This window comes from Archocentrus centrarchus, chromosome 2 (genome assembly GCF_007364275.1).
Source record: "Archocentrus centrarchus isolate MPI-CPG fArcCen1 chromosome 2, fArcCen1, whole genome shotgun sequence".
In the NCBI taxonomy this organism is placed as follows: domain Eukaryota; kingdom Metazoa; phylum Chordata; class Actinopteri; order Cichliformes; family Cichlidae; genus Archocentrus; species Archocentrus centrarchus.
The window spans coordinates 19,977,720-19,992,417 of record NC_044347.1 but is presented as its reverse complement, the minus strand read 5'-3'; the positions used below and the strand labels follow the sequence as shown (position 1 = coordinate 19,992,417).

General features: G+C 43.3%; 1 protein-coding gene across 1 annotated transcript; it reads right to left on the bottom strand.

Moving 5' to 3' along the window:
• Positions 1-32: 32 nt before the first annotated feature.
• On the bottom strand, positions 33-11,609 carry kpnb3 (karyopherin (importin) beta 3). The gene is made up of 26 exons (XM_030747460.1): positions 11,409-11,609; positions 9,094-9,174; positions 7,659-7,851; positions 7,365-7,467; positions 7,165-7,261; positions 6,934-7,038; positions 6,255-6,377; positions 6,048-6,168; positions 5,850-5,937; positions 5,527-5,633; positions 5,266-5,390; positions 5,019-5,108; positions 4,767-4,940; positions 4,452-4,670; positions 4,269-4,352; positions 4,053-4,185; positions 3,355-3,476; positions 3,134-3,230; positions 2,727-2,899; positions 2,508-2,619; positions 2,332-2,387; positions 2,080-2,202; positions 1,749-1,968; positions 1,432-1,660; positions 1,215-1,356; positions 33-1,128 (listed from the first exon to the last, which is right to left on the bottom strand). The coding sequence occupies exons 1-26, from the start codon at positions 11,484-11,486 to the stop codon at positions 1,036-1,038; spliced, it is 3,288 nt and encodes a 1,095-aa protein (XP_030603320.1). The 5' UTR covers positions 11,487-11,609; the 3' UTR covers positions 33-1,035.
• Positions 11,610-14,698: the final 3,089 nt, after the last annotated feature.

The following is a 14,698-nucleotide window of genomic DNA, read 5'->3' as shown; positions in this document are numbered from 1 at the left end:
GAAAAGAAAAAAAAAAAAAAAAAAAAAGCCACTTTCAGAATTCTCAAATGTAGTTTTATTCTTTGTAGTTTCTGGAATTGATCACATACCTGCAGGATTTGAAAGGGTCAAAACTGTAAAGTTAAGAGTAAGGTAGCACTTATACACTTCATGTTCCACCAACATGTCACAGGCTTCATGGCTGTGACCAACTTAGAGCCCCCGTGTCGTTATGCTGCTACCTATAAGGGCTGTGAACCGTTCAGCAAACATTTCATTTCCTGTGAATAGCTGTCTGGAAGGCTATGGAGGAAAGCTGCTTAAAATGATGTCAACTCTCCCAGACCACAAGAACATAAATTTCCTAATTATGTATATTTTCTAGAGTTAGCCACTTAAACATGCCGTTACTTTTGAAAACTCTGAGCCGCAGCAGTCAGAGGACATTTCCCCCCAGGAAATGCTGGGAACATGTAACAAGAAAATAAAAATACACAAAAAAAAAAAATTAATTCACAGGAGACAGGCAGTGATTGCCCAGTGTGCATTTCCACCTCGTTCAATTGCTCAGTCCACTATAATGTCCCGTCCCTACTTCCCCCACTGTAGCTCTCCTGAGCCCGACTGATGAGTTTGTTGGGCGACTTGGTGAATGAGTCCCTCTGGGCCTGACGAGACAGGTTACATATCAGGGAATGGTTGAAAACACGTCCAAAGACTTGTATTGGTGGCATGACAGAAAACCCCTTTACTCTTATTCCCCACTCCCTTCGATACAGGTAAAACGTCTTTGAAGTGGATGGCCAGAGTCCTCCATTGTCATTCATATCCAACCTGCTCCCCCGGTTGGTTGAATTTAGGTGGAGTAATGTAGTTGGGGCATGGGTTCTGGTGAGGGAGGGGGTGAAGCCGGCATCCATATGCACTACAGATCAGAGTAGGAGGAAGAGGGAGTGTATGGAGACCGTGCAGGCGTTCCAACTTTTAATGGGCTTTAAATTATTATATATATTTTTTTTCTTAAAGAGCAGGGAGGTGACGGGGGGGGGGGAGGGTTCAGGCACAGGCAGTACTCAGGAGGTCCTGTATGGCTTTCTGCTGCATCTCATTGAGCATCGATACGCACTGCGTCCACAATCCTGCTGAAGTCTGGAGGACAAGAACAAAAGAGCTCAACTGCAAAGCATTTAAATACTGAGTGCATTTTAGGGCTACACCTAAATTTCTGGCCTTACCTGTACTTGACGGATGACATTAGCGAGCCGTTTGCTGCACGCGTCTTCGCTCTTGACCGATTCGTTTGCAACGCTGTCAGCTATGATGATGAAAATTTTGGGAAGGTTGGAATTTTCAGGCCCGAGGACGATGGGGTTGTTGCTGCGGAGAGGATAAAAAGGTCAGCAGTGGTTTCATAATAGAGACTTCCAGCTAAATAAAGCTGTGGCACCCTACCTCTCAATGAGGTCACACAGGAAGTCAAATGTGTGGACTGCCTCCTCTTTGTCCTCTTTGAGCGGTAGCCAGCTGAGCCAGTGGGGAAGAACCTCGTTAACATTGACGCACTCTGGCCGGAACCTCATGAGCTTTCCGACAGCGGAGATGCAGTTTTCTGTGGCGTTGACGTTTTCCTTTGAGCGCGAGTCGGCTGCCTGGATGACTCTGACCAGCAGGGGCAGGGCCTCTGCAACGAAGCAGCAACATCCAATCACCCATCGTATGGGTGTCGCTTAGCAACTAAACCTGCTAGTAAAGTAAAGACCAGGTAATACCTGTGCAGACGGGGCGGTAGTTCTCTCCTCCAAACTGAGCCATGACGCCGACACCGTAGGCAGCCGCCTGCCGGACCTCGGGGCTCGTGTCGCAGAGTGACTGCAACATTGGCCGCAGGAAATAATCTGCATATTTGAACGAAGACGGGCTGCAGTGCTCCACCACATCGTCAAAGATGCACAGACCCCACTGTCTGTCAGCCCAGGGCCTGTTAGGACACTGAAGGTAAGCAGAACAGTTTATAGTCAGACTTTATAGCACTGCCATTGTTTCAGTTGGCAGTATCTTAAATATACATATTTACTGCAAAGGTGTTCAGTAATCACTTACTATTAGCTGGACAATGAGCTGCAGCAGCTGTTCAAACCACGGTAGCACCTTTTCTTTGTAACTGCTGAACACCGAGTGCAGGATGTCCGAGACTTTGGTCAGGATGTACACATCGTTCTCATCCTGGGAGAAAAACACCATGGTGGCTTAGAACGTCTTGCACGGTTTTCCAAGGTTAGCAAACAAAAAAAAAAAAAAAAAAAAAAAAAAAAAAAATAGTGTTTGGAGCTTTATTCAAGTAGAAATATTTACCTCATCTTGAAGAGTTTCTTCTACCTGCTCATCATAGTCTTCATCCTGTCTCTTGACTGTGAAACACAATGAAGTATGTGTTAGGATTATGCATCACTGTTTAAATATAATCACCTTCATGGTATTTGTGATGAGTGCACTTTGCAAAGGGTAAAATATCTGGTTTGAAGACTCACCCTGTCTGAGCTCCTGGTTCTTAAAATGCTCTTCCAGCTTCCCCTTCAGGATGCCACCCAGCTCCTCAAAATGCTCACTGTTCAGACAGCCGTCTCCCATCAGCTCTATGCACTTTAACAAAACACTTGAGTCAACGTACAAATCCAACCGGATGCACAAAAAACACCCACCATACACACGAGAAAGGAGAAAAAAAAAAAAGCCCCAAATGTAGTCACCTTGGCAAAAGAATGCATGATTTCTGACAGGACGTCGGAGTCTGGCTCTGTGCCGATGGCCTTGATGAGGGCGTCGCACATGAAGTGCCACATCTGGGTCAAGTATTCTGGCCCTCGAACCCGGGCGCACTCCAGCAGCAGGGGCATCGACTCAGCTGCCGCAACCCGCACACGTGACACAGTTAAGGCCAATACAAATCTCCATCGTCACCTAAAAATTTCCACATAATCTAAAAAACAATGTTGTTTACTCTAAGGAGTGTCCCATCTAAACACATGGAATCCAGTCATGCTGGATCCTCCTGGTTGTTGGAAATGGTTTAGCTGGGTTCAAAGTTAAAGCTGAACCCAAACTTCAGCCGACCCCCCCGCCCGCCCACTAATGATCCTGCAGTTCAAAAGGATATCATCATGAAAGTAGAACTTGAGCAGAGGCACCATCAGCTTCACCACCTGCTCCGTGTATTCCACAAAACCTTCCTTCAGCTCTTTGGCATAACACACCTAAGGAAAACAAAACAAGAACAATGTCGGTGATGTGGCTAAGCACAAATACTCAATACAGTGTTTTACTACATCCATAGCCACAGTTTTTTCTCAGGACATTTAGAAGTCATTTTTTTCTCACCAGCATCTGGCAGGCAGTGGCCTTCTCTTCCAGGCCGGCTGTCTTGATGCCAAAACTCTGCTGGTCTCCCAGGTTGACAAACTCCCAGCCGTCATCCTCTGATATGTTCTCCATGTCCTGGGCTAAAGGAAGAGGAGGGAGGAAATAAACTCTGAATTTTAAGTAAATCCTTTATTACACAAACAGAAATCACATGCAGACACCCCAGCAGGGAGTATATGCTCTTACTGTAATCTTTGAGTTATTAAAAAAATAAATAAATGAAGTGTATAAATGCGTAACAGTGGACAAATGTATCATTTCAGAGTTTAACCCCTTAACTGGCAGCAAATAAACTCACCTGAAACAACTACATAACACCCTCTGGTTATTATTGGCTCTGAACAACCCATTTCATAGCCTATTAATCGGCTGCGTCTGGTCCGCGGGCCGAATGAAGTGCATTTATATGGCAGGCTAGACCCGCCCATTTTGACTGACACCTCATTCGGCCAATCATGTTAAGAAATGGGTTTCCCAGAGCCAATAATACTCAGAGGGCGTCACGTAGCTTTGTCAGGTGATTTGGTGCAGCCAGTTACATGATTGGCCGAATGACGTGTCAATAAAAATGGGAGGGTCTAGCCTGCCATATAAAAGGGACTACAAACGGCCCGTCACCGGGCCCTTGCCAGTTAAGGGGTTAAACTGTTACTTACTGTCGAGCAGGGCCACCTCAGGCTTGATGGAGGCTGTCTTCATCAGGGGGCCCATCACCACCGGCAGGTACTGCTGAAACTCCTTCCCCAGAATCTTGCACATCCTTGCCCAGGCTGAGATCATGTAGGAGATCTAAAACAAACGCAGCACACCGACTGTGTGAGGACACGTCAACTCGGAACCATCTAGTTCAAGGCATGTTTAAGCCGTCCTACCTGGGGATCATCGTCCTCCAGATCATTGAAGTCAGTCTGAGTCTTGAGGAGCAGCTGCATGACAGCAGATGCATCTGGCATGAACTAGAATAGGAGAAAAACAGACATGTTAATATGCAGAGCAACAGCTTAGCTTATAGGAAGGATCTCAGCAGATACTTTATTCTCATGATCAAGGCTCACCTTCTCCTTGCCGACAGCCAAGCCAATGAGACTGATGCACTCTATGGTCTTGCCGCGCAGCAGCCGGAGCTCCTTCTGCACAGCATTTTCTACGATGTGTTTGAGCGAGGGCATGAACAGATCGTAATACGGCACGAACTTCTCCTCTGCAGTGTCAGCCACCGAGGCAATGGATGTCACCACCTGCTCCAGAACCAGCTTCGTGCCCTTCTGGATCAGCTGGTAGAGTGAAGACGACACATGAGACTTCTGACATATATAGGAGACTTGGTGAATGCACAGTAAGGAGAAGTCAATGTGAAGAAATTATTGTACCTCTTGCAGCTTTGCAACCATGATGACGTGAAGGTGCTGCACCAAGTTGTCCAGATAAGGGATAAGCAGTGATTTAGGACAGTCCTCTGTGAAGTTTATGAGTGCGGCTGCAGCATGGGCCTGCACCCGAGGGTTACTCTGGTCCTCCATGGTCTGCAGCAGGGCTGAGATCACCTGACAGAAACAAACAGCCTTTGTAGCCATGAAGAAAACAAAATCCAGTGGCACAGCTGTTCAAGTCACTTCAGATACCTTATCGTGGAATTTCTTTTGAAAGGTAGGGGCGAAGTCTGTGGCCATCTGTCCAATAGCATTGCAGGCAGCATAGCGCACCCTTGGGTGCTAGAGAGGAAAAAGAAAGCCACACTCAAAACCAGCAAAACTGCTGCATATACATTAGTAACTAAATGATTGTGAAATGGGACATAAAATGACTCAACAGTAAGACAGTTAAGTAACCTGAGCTGCACATTTACACAATAGCTGCTATGCTTCTTACAGGGTCAGAGCAGAACAGGAGGACAAAGCTGACGATCTCTTGGAGGATGGCCTCCATCTGCTGGTGGCAGCCCTCACCGATGGCAGACAGCGCCATTAGCCCAGCGTGGCGGTACTTCCAGTCAGCTAGCAGGAAATACAAATTGAAGCACTTTAAAACTCAAGCGATTTTACTGTAGAAAACCAAATGGTAACAAATTCACAAAACAGAAGTTAGTGTCACATGGTTTAAGTTTCTACAGTAATATGCAGATTTACTTACGATTCTGCAGCATCTGCATGATATGCTGTTTGATCATGGGAAGAATGATCTTTCCTCCCAGACCACAGGCGATTCTGTCGAGAGCGCTCTCTCCAGCCACAGCGTTGCTAGTGAAACAAAAACACAGCAACTTAAACTACATGGAGGCATTTGCTGAACTGTGCCTTTCATGCAATCCACTTTCAGGCAGACTGAAAACAACCTGATACAAACTCAGCAATTCAGGTGAAACTTGGCACTGGTGAATGATGGCCCTGCAGACCTCCAGCTGAATGTTTTTTTTTTACCAACACCTGAAGATGTACTAATGCACAAGCTCATACCTGTCAAAGTCTTCATCTTCCAGCTCATCAGCCATCGCCCACTCATCATCGTCCTCCAGATCCACCATCATAGCCAGCATCTGAGGCACTGAGAACACAATACAAATATTGCTGTCTAAACTATTCCACTCATCTTATCTGGGTGGACAAACAAATCAAGACAAGCAACATTTCCAGGCTGCTGAATCAAGTCCTCACCACTCTGAGCTACAATAGCTGTGTGTTTCCTCAGCATGGCTGCTGCGGTCTCTGATAATGTGACGATTACTTCCAATGCCAGCTGCCGTTGCATATTTGTAAGGTTGGTGTCGGCGCACAACTGGAGATGGGACAATTACACATGAAATGATGACTCAAGACTTGACTGATATTTGTGATATTTTCTACTTAAAAGTTCCAACTTACCTTCAGACAGAGCTGCAGCGTGGCCTCCAAGTTCGGTCTCAAGTATTTGGGTGCTGTGTCTGCGATTTCCACCAAAGACTTGAGCACAGAGTCATCTCCCTGGTAGCATGACTCATTGACTGCCTGATGTGTAAATCAAACAGACAGGTAATGCAAATATATTCAACAGGTGCGGCAAACCTAATGCCACATTTTGACCTTCTAACTTCCTCTTCCACTTTCATTAATCAAATGCAAAATGCAATCTTGCAAGAGAATTACTACAGGTTCCAAGTCGTTGCTTCATAACCTAGTGGTGATTGAATAGCTATCAAACCTTTGTGTGTGCTTGTGCTTTCAAAATGACTTCAATAACCTCTTATTGTAGAGATTGCCATCAGTACAGATCATAACAGGGACTGATAAGACTGCATGTCTCAAAAAAAAAAAAAAAAAAAACTCCAAGCAAGCACCAGCACCTGTACTTCAAAGTTTTATCCTCCACTTGCAGATATCCCACATGAAGTGAAACAACATTAAACTTTAATAGATCTTGTTGCTCTGAGTGCTGAGAAGTCATTACTCGTGCAAAAACATTATCCTTAAGTAGAGATGGCATCCATATCTACAGTATAAAACCATTTGGTTCAGAGCCATTTCAAAAGGATTCAGACAAAGACACCAATGTGCTGCATCTTACCTGCAGGATTCCCGGCAGAAGATCAGCAAAGTGTTTCAGCAGAGCTGTGTTGCTTTCATTGGACAGAACAAAAGATGCTGCAGCCCGAGCTGCCAGGGTACGAATCTGTGAGAAATTAAAAAGAAAGCTAAGAAAGGGAACTAGGAGAGGGGTGCAATATGAAAGAAAGAGCCATGTGGATTCAGACCCAAACATTGAGGTGGTGATACCACTCCTCATTCTAAAACCTACCTGTGGGTTTGCCTGGTCCTGCATGCACTGAACAAGCATACGTTTGATAACCTCCATATAGTGCTGCTGCTGGTTGCCAAAGATTCCTGGAAAGTTCCTAGAAAAAGGGCAAGACATTAGTCAGTCACCAGCACACCTGCCTGAAAAAAAAACAAAACAAAAAAAAGAAAGTTTGATTTCATCATGCAACAGGAGCTCACCAGAATATGTGCAAGGCAGCTTCTCGGAGGCCGACGTTGTCGGAGTTGACAGAATCAAACAGAAACTTGAGCACCTCTGGCCACTGGTTACTCCCATCATCATCTAGATTAAACAAATAATGTTTAACAGCAAGCTGACAGCAAATTAGTTAATACCCCATGAGAATGTTTGCCCCTTATTACTGTATAATAACATAGGAAATACTGAGTCATTGCTTATTCTTAGTACTTAATCATAAACCAGCAAAACACAGAAATCATCAGGAGCTTGAAAAATCTGAGGAGGATCATCACCAATGAGATTCCGGGACAGCTCAGCTGCAATGTCGCAGATCTTCTTGCGGATGGTTGGTGACGTCTCTTGTTGGATGCCTGTCAGCAGCTCCGTCTTTATGGCTGTCTGCATCTCCAGGGTCAGGCCTGGGTAGATCTCCTCAAAAGAGGAAGACAGCAGCCGCCGTAGCAGCACTGCTGCCATCTGTTTGACCTGTGGGGACAAAATTCTGGTTTCAACATGATGTCACACCTAATCAACAGTCAAGTCAGACAACGATACAAAATTGCTAATTTCTAGTTTTAGTTGGCCAGTTAGTTTATGTTGTATATAACTATTGTATTAGCAACACCTTCTTAGGAATCTAGTCTGACAGTTTATGATCTACATATCAACAAGTTTCATGAAAAACTATTTGCTGCTGCTGCTGCTGCAAAAAAAAAACCAAACAAAAAAAACAAAAGCGGATGTTTGGTAAACTGCAGTCTTTTAGAGCGAGTGGTCAATAAGGAAAATATATAAATAAAATAAAACCAGACCAAGCATCTGAGAATGGCAGAGTCACTCTCCCTGGGCCAAGCACCTCTCTGCCTGCTCCCATTTCAAGACTCTAAAAATATCAACCTTGAGGTAAAGCAGAGGAAGCATGAGGGCCCAAGCAGCTGGTGGATTCAGAGTAAACATGACTGCCTGAATGCCAAAACTGTGACTCATAACAAACCGTAGTCCGGCTGTGCCGAGGCCTCACATGTGATCAGATAGCTGGGCTACATACTTGAAATGCCATCAATGTTGCACCTTTTAAAAGATAAAAGGTATTGCAGAAATGCAGGCTTGAGTGTCACATGTTGCATCACTTTTCCTGTGTGTACTGCTGTCTGAATAGGTAATTACTACATTCTATATAATGCACTCAATATCCCAGAATGCTTTGATGAGACTATTAGTTTTTGTGATAAGCTCCTCTTTTCTCTCAGAGTATTTGCATTTAATATTCCATCAATCCTTTTATAAAATTCAGGATCAGAGAGGCTGAGCCCACACCTGATGACTTCAGGTGATTTGAGTTTTCATACACAGCAAGTTGGGAAAATACACTCAGTATATCATGCAAATATGCCAAAAATGCATGTCTGTATTTATCTTGCACGCAATGTGCCATGTTTTTAATGGTGTGACAGCACCCAGAAAACTCAAGTAGCGAACAAGTGAAAAATGTTATACACAACATTTGTTGATGACTTAAGATTTAAAAAGTGAAAAGTAAACAAACTGGCTGACCTTTGACCTAAAAATGTCCCTTTTGGGTGTGTTAAAGCTTCGTCATTTACAAGTTGGCAGATCATAAATGTCTCAGATGGCTCCTTAAGTGGCCAAGTTTTGCAGCTTTCCTACTTCAGGCTGAAAGAATTCAACATGTCATGCCACAGATATGCTCACACTCACTGTACAAACCTCCTCTGCAGCAGACGCATCTCTGACGGCCTGTAGCAAGAACGTGATCTTATTCGGGCCTGGGATATTGTCATAGGTCTCCTGCAAAGAAAAATCAAAGCAGAGCGGTCAGGATGAGACATGCCATGCACAATATGAATTCTACTGGTAACACAGCATCATGTTCTCTTCACTGCAGTTACAAAGAAACATACAATGCCACAGTACAGCACGTTTCAAGCTGAAACAGATGCTGTGGTTGAAATGATAAAAGGATTGTCCAGTGATGTCATATCAGGGATTTCCCTGCATATAAAGATAGGTGCTCTTTCAACAGGACTGAAAAATATTTACTTCTTTTAAAACCGGGGTTTAATCTACTCATTTTTCTTGAATATATTTTTGCTCATGAAACAGTCAAACCTGTTATGCACAGACTTCTCTTAGGTAAAGTGACTCTCTGCCTCAACTACATGCAGTCCAATTATACTTCTGTGCATAGTTACCCCCCCACAAAAAAGGTCCATTTTGTGGCAGGAAAGGCCCTGTATGTCACTGACATTTGCTATTAAAATCTTTAATTGGCTGTAAGAGTGTGGCATGTGTGCATGTTAAGATACAGTTAATATACATAAATTGAACATAAGCTCTACTGGACACACACACACACACACACACACACACACACACACACACACACACACACACACACACACGATCAGCCTGTTCTGCTATACACTGTTCAGCTGGCTCATTTAAGTTAAATGAGATGCCACAGGGATAAAGTGGGATCTTGGGTGTGCGCTTCAGTAAAGTCAGACTATATGCAAGAAGTGTTGTGGTAAAAACAAAAGTTGTCCACATCATGTGGAAGGACTGGGTGAAACTCTTAACACAACTGCATGAAAAACAAAACAAACAAAAAAAAAACTTCAATGGATTCCTGAGCATTGTGAAGTGAATACATTTGCATAACAAAATGAGACAGGGAGGAGCGCAACTGTGGCAACACACTGGGCCCAAATCAGATTACAAACAATTAGATTCAGAATGATCAAACAACTCAGATTGAGTAATCATTGGATTGTTTGCAAATAAAGTCAACTCCCCTTTTAACCTGACTTGAATCAATCACTAACCTATTTGTCCACTGAGGGCATTTAGTCACTGCAACCTAGAGACCATGTTTAATTGCTACAGAAAGTCAAGATTGCACTTCATAGCTTGTCAGTTCTCACAATAATGAGGGGAAACTAGAGATGAGCCCAACTACAAAATTCCCGAGTAACTATAGTCGTTGACTGTTAAAATGTGAGTTTAGGTCCTTCACAGGTGGATCAATTCCTATTATGCGAGTAAAACAGAGGGAGGCGTTCCTATAAAGGATGAATTCCAATGAGCTTAGCATCCCGGCAGACAGTCTGACTTTTATCAAAGAAAAACGCTGACTGGTAGTGGGGGGTGTGTGTAATAAGATTCAACCACCTCATCCAAAAGTCGGGTGCTGGAGAGGGGAAACTCTGGTAACAATGCTGTGCGGCGACAAGAGGCTAATCACGGCGGTGGTGGGGTGGTGATGGTGGAGTGTGAATAGGCGAGCTAGACGCAGCCTAAACAAATCCTCTGCGAGAAACTAATCCGGGGAGACGAGCCTGGCTACTGACGTGTCTGAAACTGAGATGATCAGCTTCATGAGGGAAACCCGCAGCTTGTTTTAAAACTGTCTAGTTAAGACTGACTTAGTTAAAGCGACCGGAGGCCACTCCACAAGTACTCGCCCTTTGAATGAGCTACCTCAGCCTAGCTACAGCCTATCCCTTTGCGGCTCTGTCCATCACCGCAGCGGTATCGAAGCGTGTATGCCACGTTTAGTCTCAATATTCCTTTTTAATATTTTAGAAATGAGCTGAGCCTAGCGTGCTAGCTAACGACCCTAGCAACACTGTAGTAGCTCCTTAGCTTGGTGCTACTTCCTGTACTCTCCGGGCGCCACTGTCAGCTGGAGATTTGGACGCTGGCTCCGACAAACTGAACCGTTCACTTTCTATCGAGCAGCCAGAGCCGTGCTGAAATACGTACAGCTATACGGTGTCACGACAGCACCGGTATCTGCGAGATGGAAATTATGTACACGTAACTACGCAACATGGTGGTAGTTAGCGTTAGCTGACTAGTACTCGGCTTCACAGCGCACGTGGGCTATCGAGCCTGACGTTAGAGCCTGCGCGCGGCCAGGCTGGACAGCTCAGGCGGTTAGCTCCTGCTAACCCGGCCATACGACTTTTAGCATTTGCCGAACTTGTCAGCCATGAAAAACAGTTTTTTTCTCCTCTTACCTCAGCCTGTTTCCTGATGTTGTTGTCAGGGCTCATCAGGTTACCCAGCAAGAGGTAGAACTGCTGCTGTTCCGCCATTGCAGTAAGATCCAAAAAGAGCAGCCGGGTGGAGGAGCGGCGAAATGAACCCGGCAGACCCTGCCTCGGTCACACAATACTGCTACTGTCCTATTGGCTGATTTTATCGACTCTAATCAGCGGTGATTGGACCGAGGACCTTAGGCATGCGCTCACCATTTGCTTACATGGATTCTCTGTGCCTATTGGTTGAAATCCACTCATGGAAACTGAATGCGTTGATTCTATTGGCTGCCGGTGAATTACTAAAGCGCGGGAGTTTATTACATCATGGCTGGGAAAATAGAAACAACAGAGCCACAACACACACGTTATCGCTGCTGAAAAGTAACTAAAACCGTTTACTGAGCTCTACTGCATTCTGTGCTGGCTATGCATACATCTGTGATTAGAAAGGACTGAATGATCAATAAAGTCTCCTTTATTTTCTGAATAACGAGAATGGACTTTGAATGAAGACTTTTTGTAATGCAGCGCCACAGTATAACACTGGTACTTTTATAACACAAAATTAACTGGATGCTTCTTCAATATATTCAATATATTGTTAAAATTAAGGCTTTCTTTCTTACCTTTTAATATAAAAAAAAGTGCTAGGATATTATTAATAATAATATTATAATTGTTGACGTCACAGGGTGGTCACAAGCCAGTGTACTCTAGGGTTTAATATTTTTCCCGAAAATGACATGAATCAAATCCCGGGAAATGACGAGCCATTTCCCGGGAATCCCGGGAAAAAGTTTATTTATTTATTTATTTTAATTAGGCCTTCTGTAGCCTGTGTCGGCCTTAACCTATTGTGATATTGTAGAGGTAGCTTTCCAGCTATGTCCTGTTATGCCCAGTAGGGGGCAACGTTGGCTTGATTAACGCAATAAAACCTACATCTCGGCATTTGAGTGCTCGAGCTATGCGGTGTTGTATCGTTCCTCAACACTCCCTTAACAAATATAATTCAAATATTCCTCCATTGTACATGGAATTATACCAAGATATTTTACAACTGCTGGTGCAAAACAATACGGTTCATCTCCACAGCATTGATAATGGCTCAGCCACGCTGTCGTGGCGACATCTGTTACACTATATCTCCACCAGTGGAACGCTGTAATAGTCATTGAAAAGTTAACTACCGTACTTCACTATAATATGGCATAACACAGGGCCTTGAGTAATGCACTACGACTTGGTCATTGCCATTCTGGCAACAGCAAATTTATAACACCGTGTCTGAGGGTTAAAGTAGGTTCGCTGTGAATCGTCTTTTGAAAAACTGGCCAATCCTTATAGCCTAAAAAATATACATTTTACTCAACTCCATTTTAAAAGCGAAATATGTTAAAGCAATCTATTTCATGATAATTTCTTCACACATTAGGCCCGTATCCTAATTCATGGTTGTTAGTAAGCGGCTGCAAACGAGGAAAAGAAACACTCGAAGTTAAACAGATATTTCTTTATTGTTCAGGGCAGGCATATTTTATAGGCTATATAATGCAATATAACAATATATAATAATATAAAATTATATAATACAAAATACCTTAGGGTAAACACATTGCCTACGATTTCAACAAATTAAAGAGGAAAAAAGTACAACTGTGTAATACCTCTATTAAAACGCTTGCGATGAAGGCTGAAGCCTTAAACGGAGGCTGAACGTGCCTGAAATGAAGAGTAATGCTTTTCGCATTAAACGAACCCTTCTCTCAATATTTCCTTTAAATTTAACATTCTGAAGCTTTCTTTTCTTTCTGAAAGTCAAATCGACGCGCGCGACTTTTTTCCCGGTTTCCCGTCTAACGTTTCCCGGGAAACGGGAAATGGTTCTGATCGCATTTCCCGGGAATCCCGGATCCCGGGATTAAACCCTAGTGTACTCCTAGTGCCGGTGTTGTGCCAAAAAGTGATTTCCGATGTTTCTATTGTTTTTTAATGTGTACTGTCTCTTCTTATATTGGTAAATTGACTGTAGTCAACAGGATGTATGAAGGACTTATATAAAATGAAGAAATGAGCTGTTTTGCAAGTATATGACTCTGTTATTGTACCTACATTATAAATATAAACCCAGTCCTTTTTGGCCACTTTGAATATATTTATAGAGCTGTGATGTTATATTTGTTGCAGTTTCTGCTGCCCTCTTGGCCAGATCTGTCTTTAAAAAAGAAAGAAATATTTTTATGGTCAATGGCACCTTTTACCCAGACAAATAAAGGATATATAAAAGTGCCAAAATGTGAATGTAGCTTCTACCTTGTGACAGGAATGTTATTTCTGCATCAAAATGACTTGATACCATTTACGAGAGGCATGTTTGACACAAAGTTAACAGATTATAGGCCAAAAAGTCATTTACAACAGTAAATACAGCCAATATAAAAACCAAGTCCCAAGAACAGAAGAAGAAAAACAGCACATATGTTTTTAGTCGATTTTTAGTTGTCCAGTTATTTGTTCTGTCATGTATGCCAACAGGTCTTTATTTATTTATTTAGGCACAAGGTGGAAGCTCTGTCATGAGTCACACATGCTTTTTTTAAAAAAAATGTTGAATATGCAGCATTATAAGTCTAAAAATGTAAGGTGGTAAAATGTTGTTCTTTATATGCAGTAATTGTTTACAGTGCCCTGGTCTATAGAGTACATGTACATCAAGTCTGTATTTCACAGTGGGGTTGTTTAATATCCTCCCGCTAGATGGCAGCCAAGCTCCGCTCAGGGGTTTCTTTAATGTAGCGTTTCTGTGGGCCTATCTCTGTGTGGCATGAGACTTGTTTACAGGTCTGAAATATCAAGAAAGAGAAGCAGCAGAACAGTGAAAAAAGCAGACAGCCCTCACCAAGTATAATTTGAACACAAACCGCCTGTTTGAGTGGACAAACTCCTTTTTTCCTTTGTTTTTAAAGTTTGTTCCAACTCCTTGCTGAGGCTGGTCTTACCAGAGCAAATGTTCTGCATCACAGTGTCACACACACACACTGACAATAACTGGAGAAAAGACAACCCACTGTAGGCCTAAGACTTTACAAAAACAAGCCACCTAACTTAGTTATTTTTCGTGCATGTGAGACTCATGTGAAATCGCGCTTATTGCTGTTCTATCGTGCAGGTGAAACTCCTGTTTTAAAAGCGGAGACTCCCATGTTTATCACACAGCACCCCTAGCGGCCAGAGCCTGCCTTGCCTCTTGGCTTCACAGGGCTGCA

Coding starts and splice junctions, on each gene's coding strand:
- kpnb3 (XM_030747460.1), bottom strand. CDS start 11,486: ATGGCGGAACAGCAGCAGTTCTACCTCTTGCTGGGTAACCTGATGAGC. Junction 4,671..4,766: donor TGGTTGCAAAGCTGCAAGAG/GTACAATAATTT, acceptor TCACTCTACCAG/CTGATCCAGAAGGGCACGAA. Junction 2,620..2,726: donor TCATGCATTCTTTTGCCAAG/GTGACTACATTT, acceptor GTTTTGTTAAAG/TGCATAGAGCTGATGGGAGA.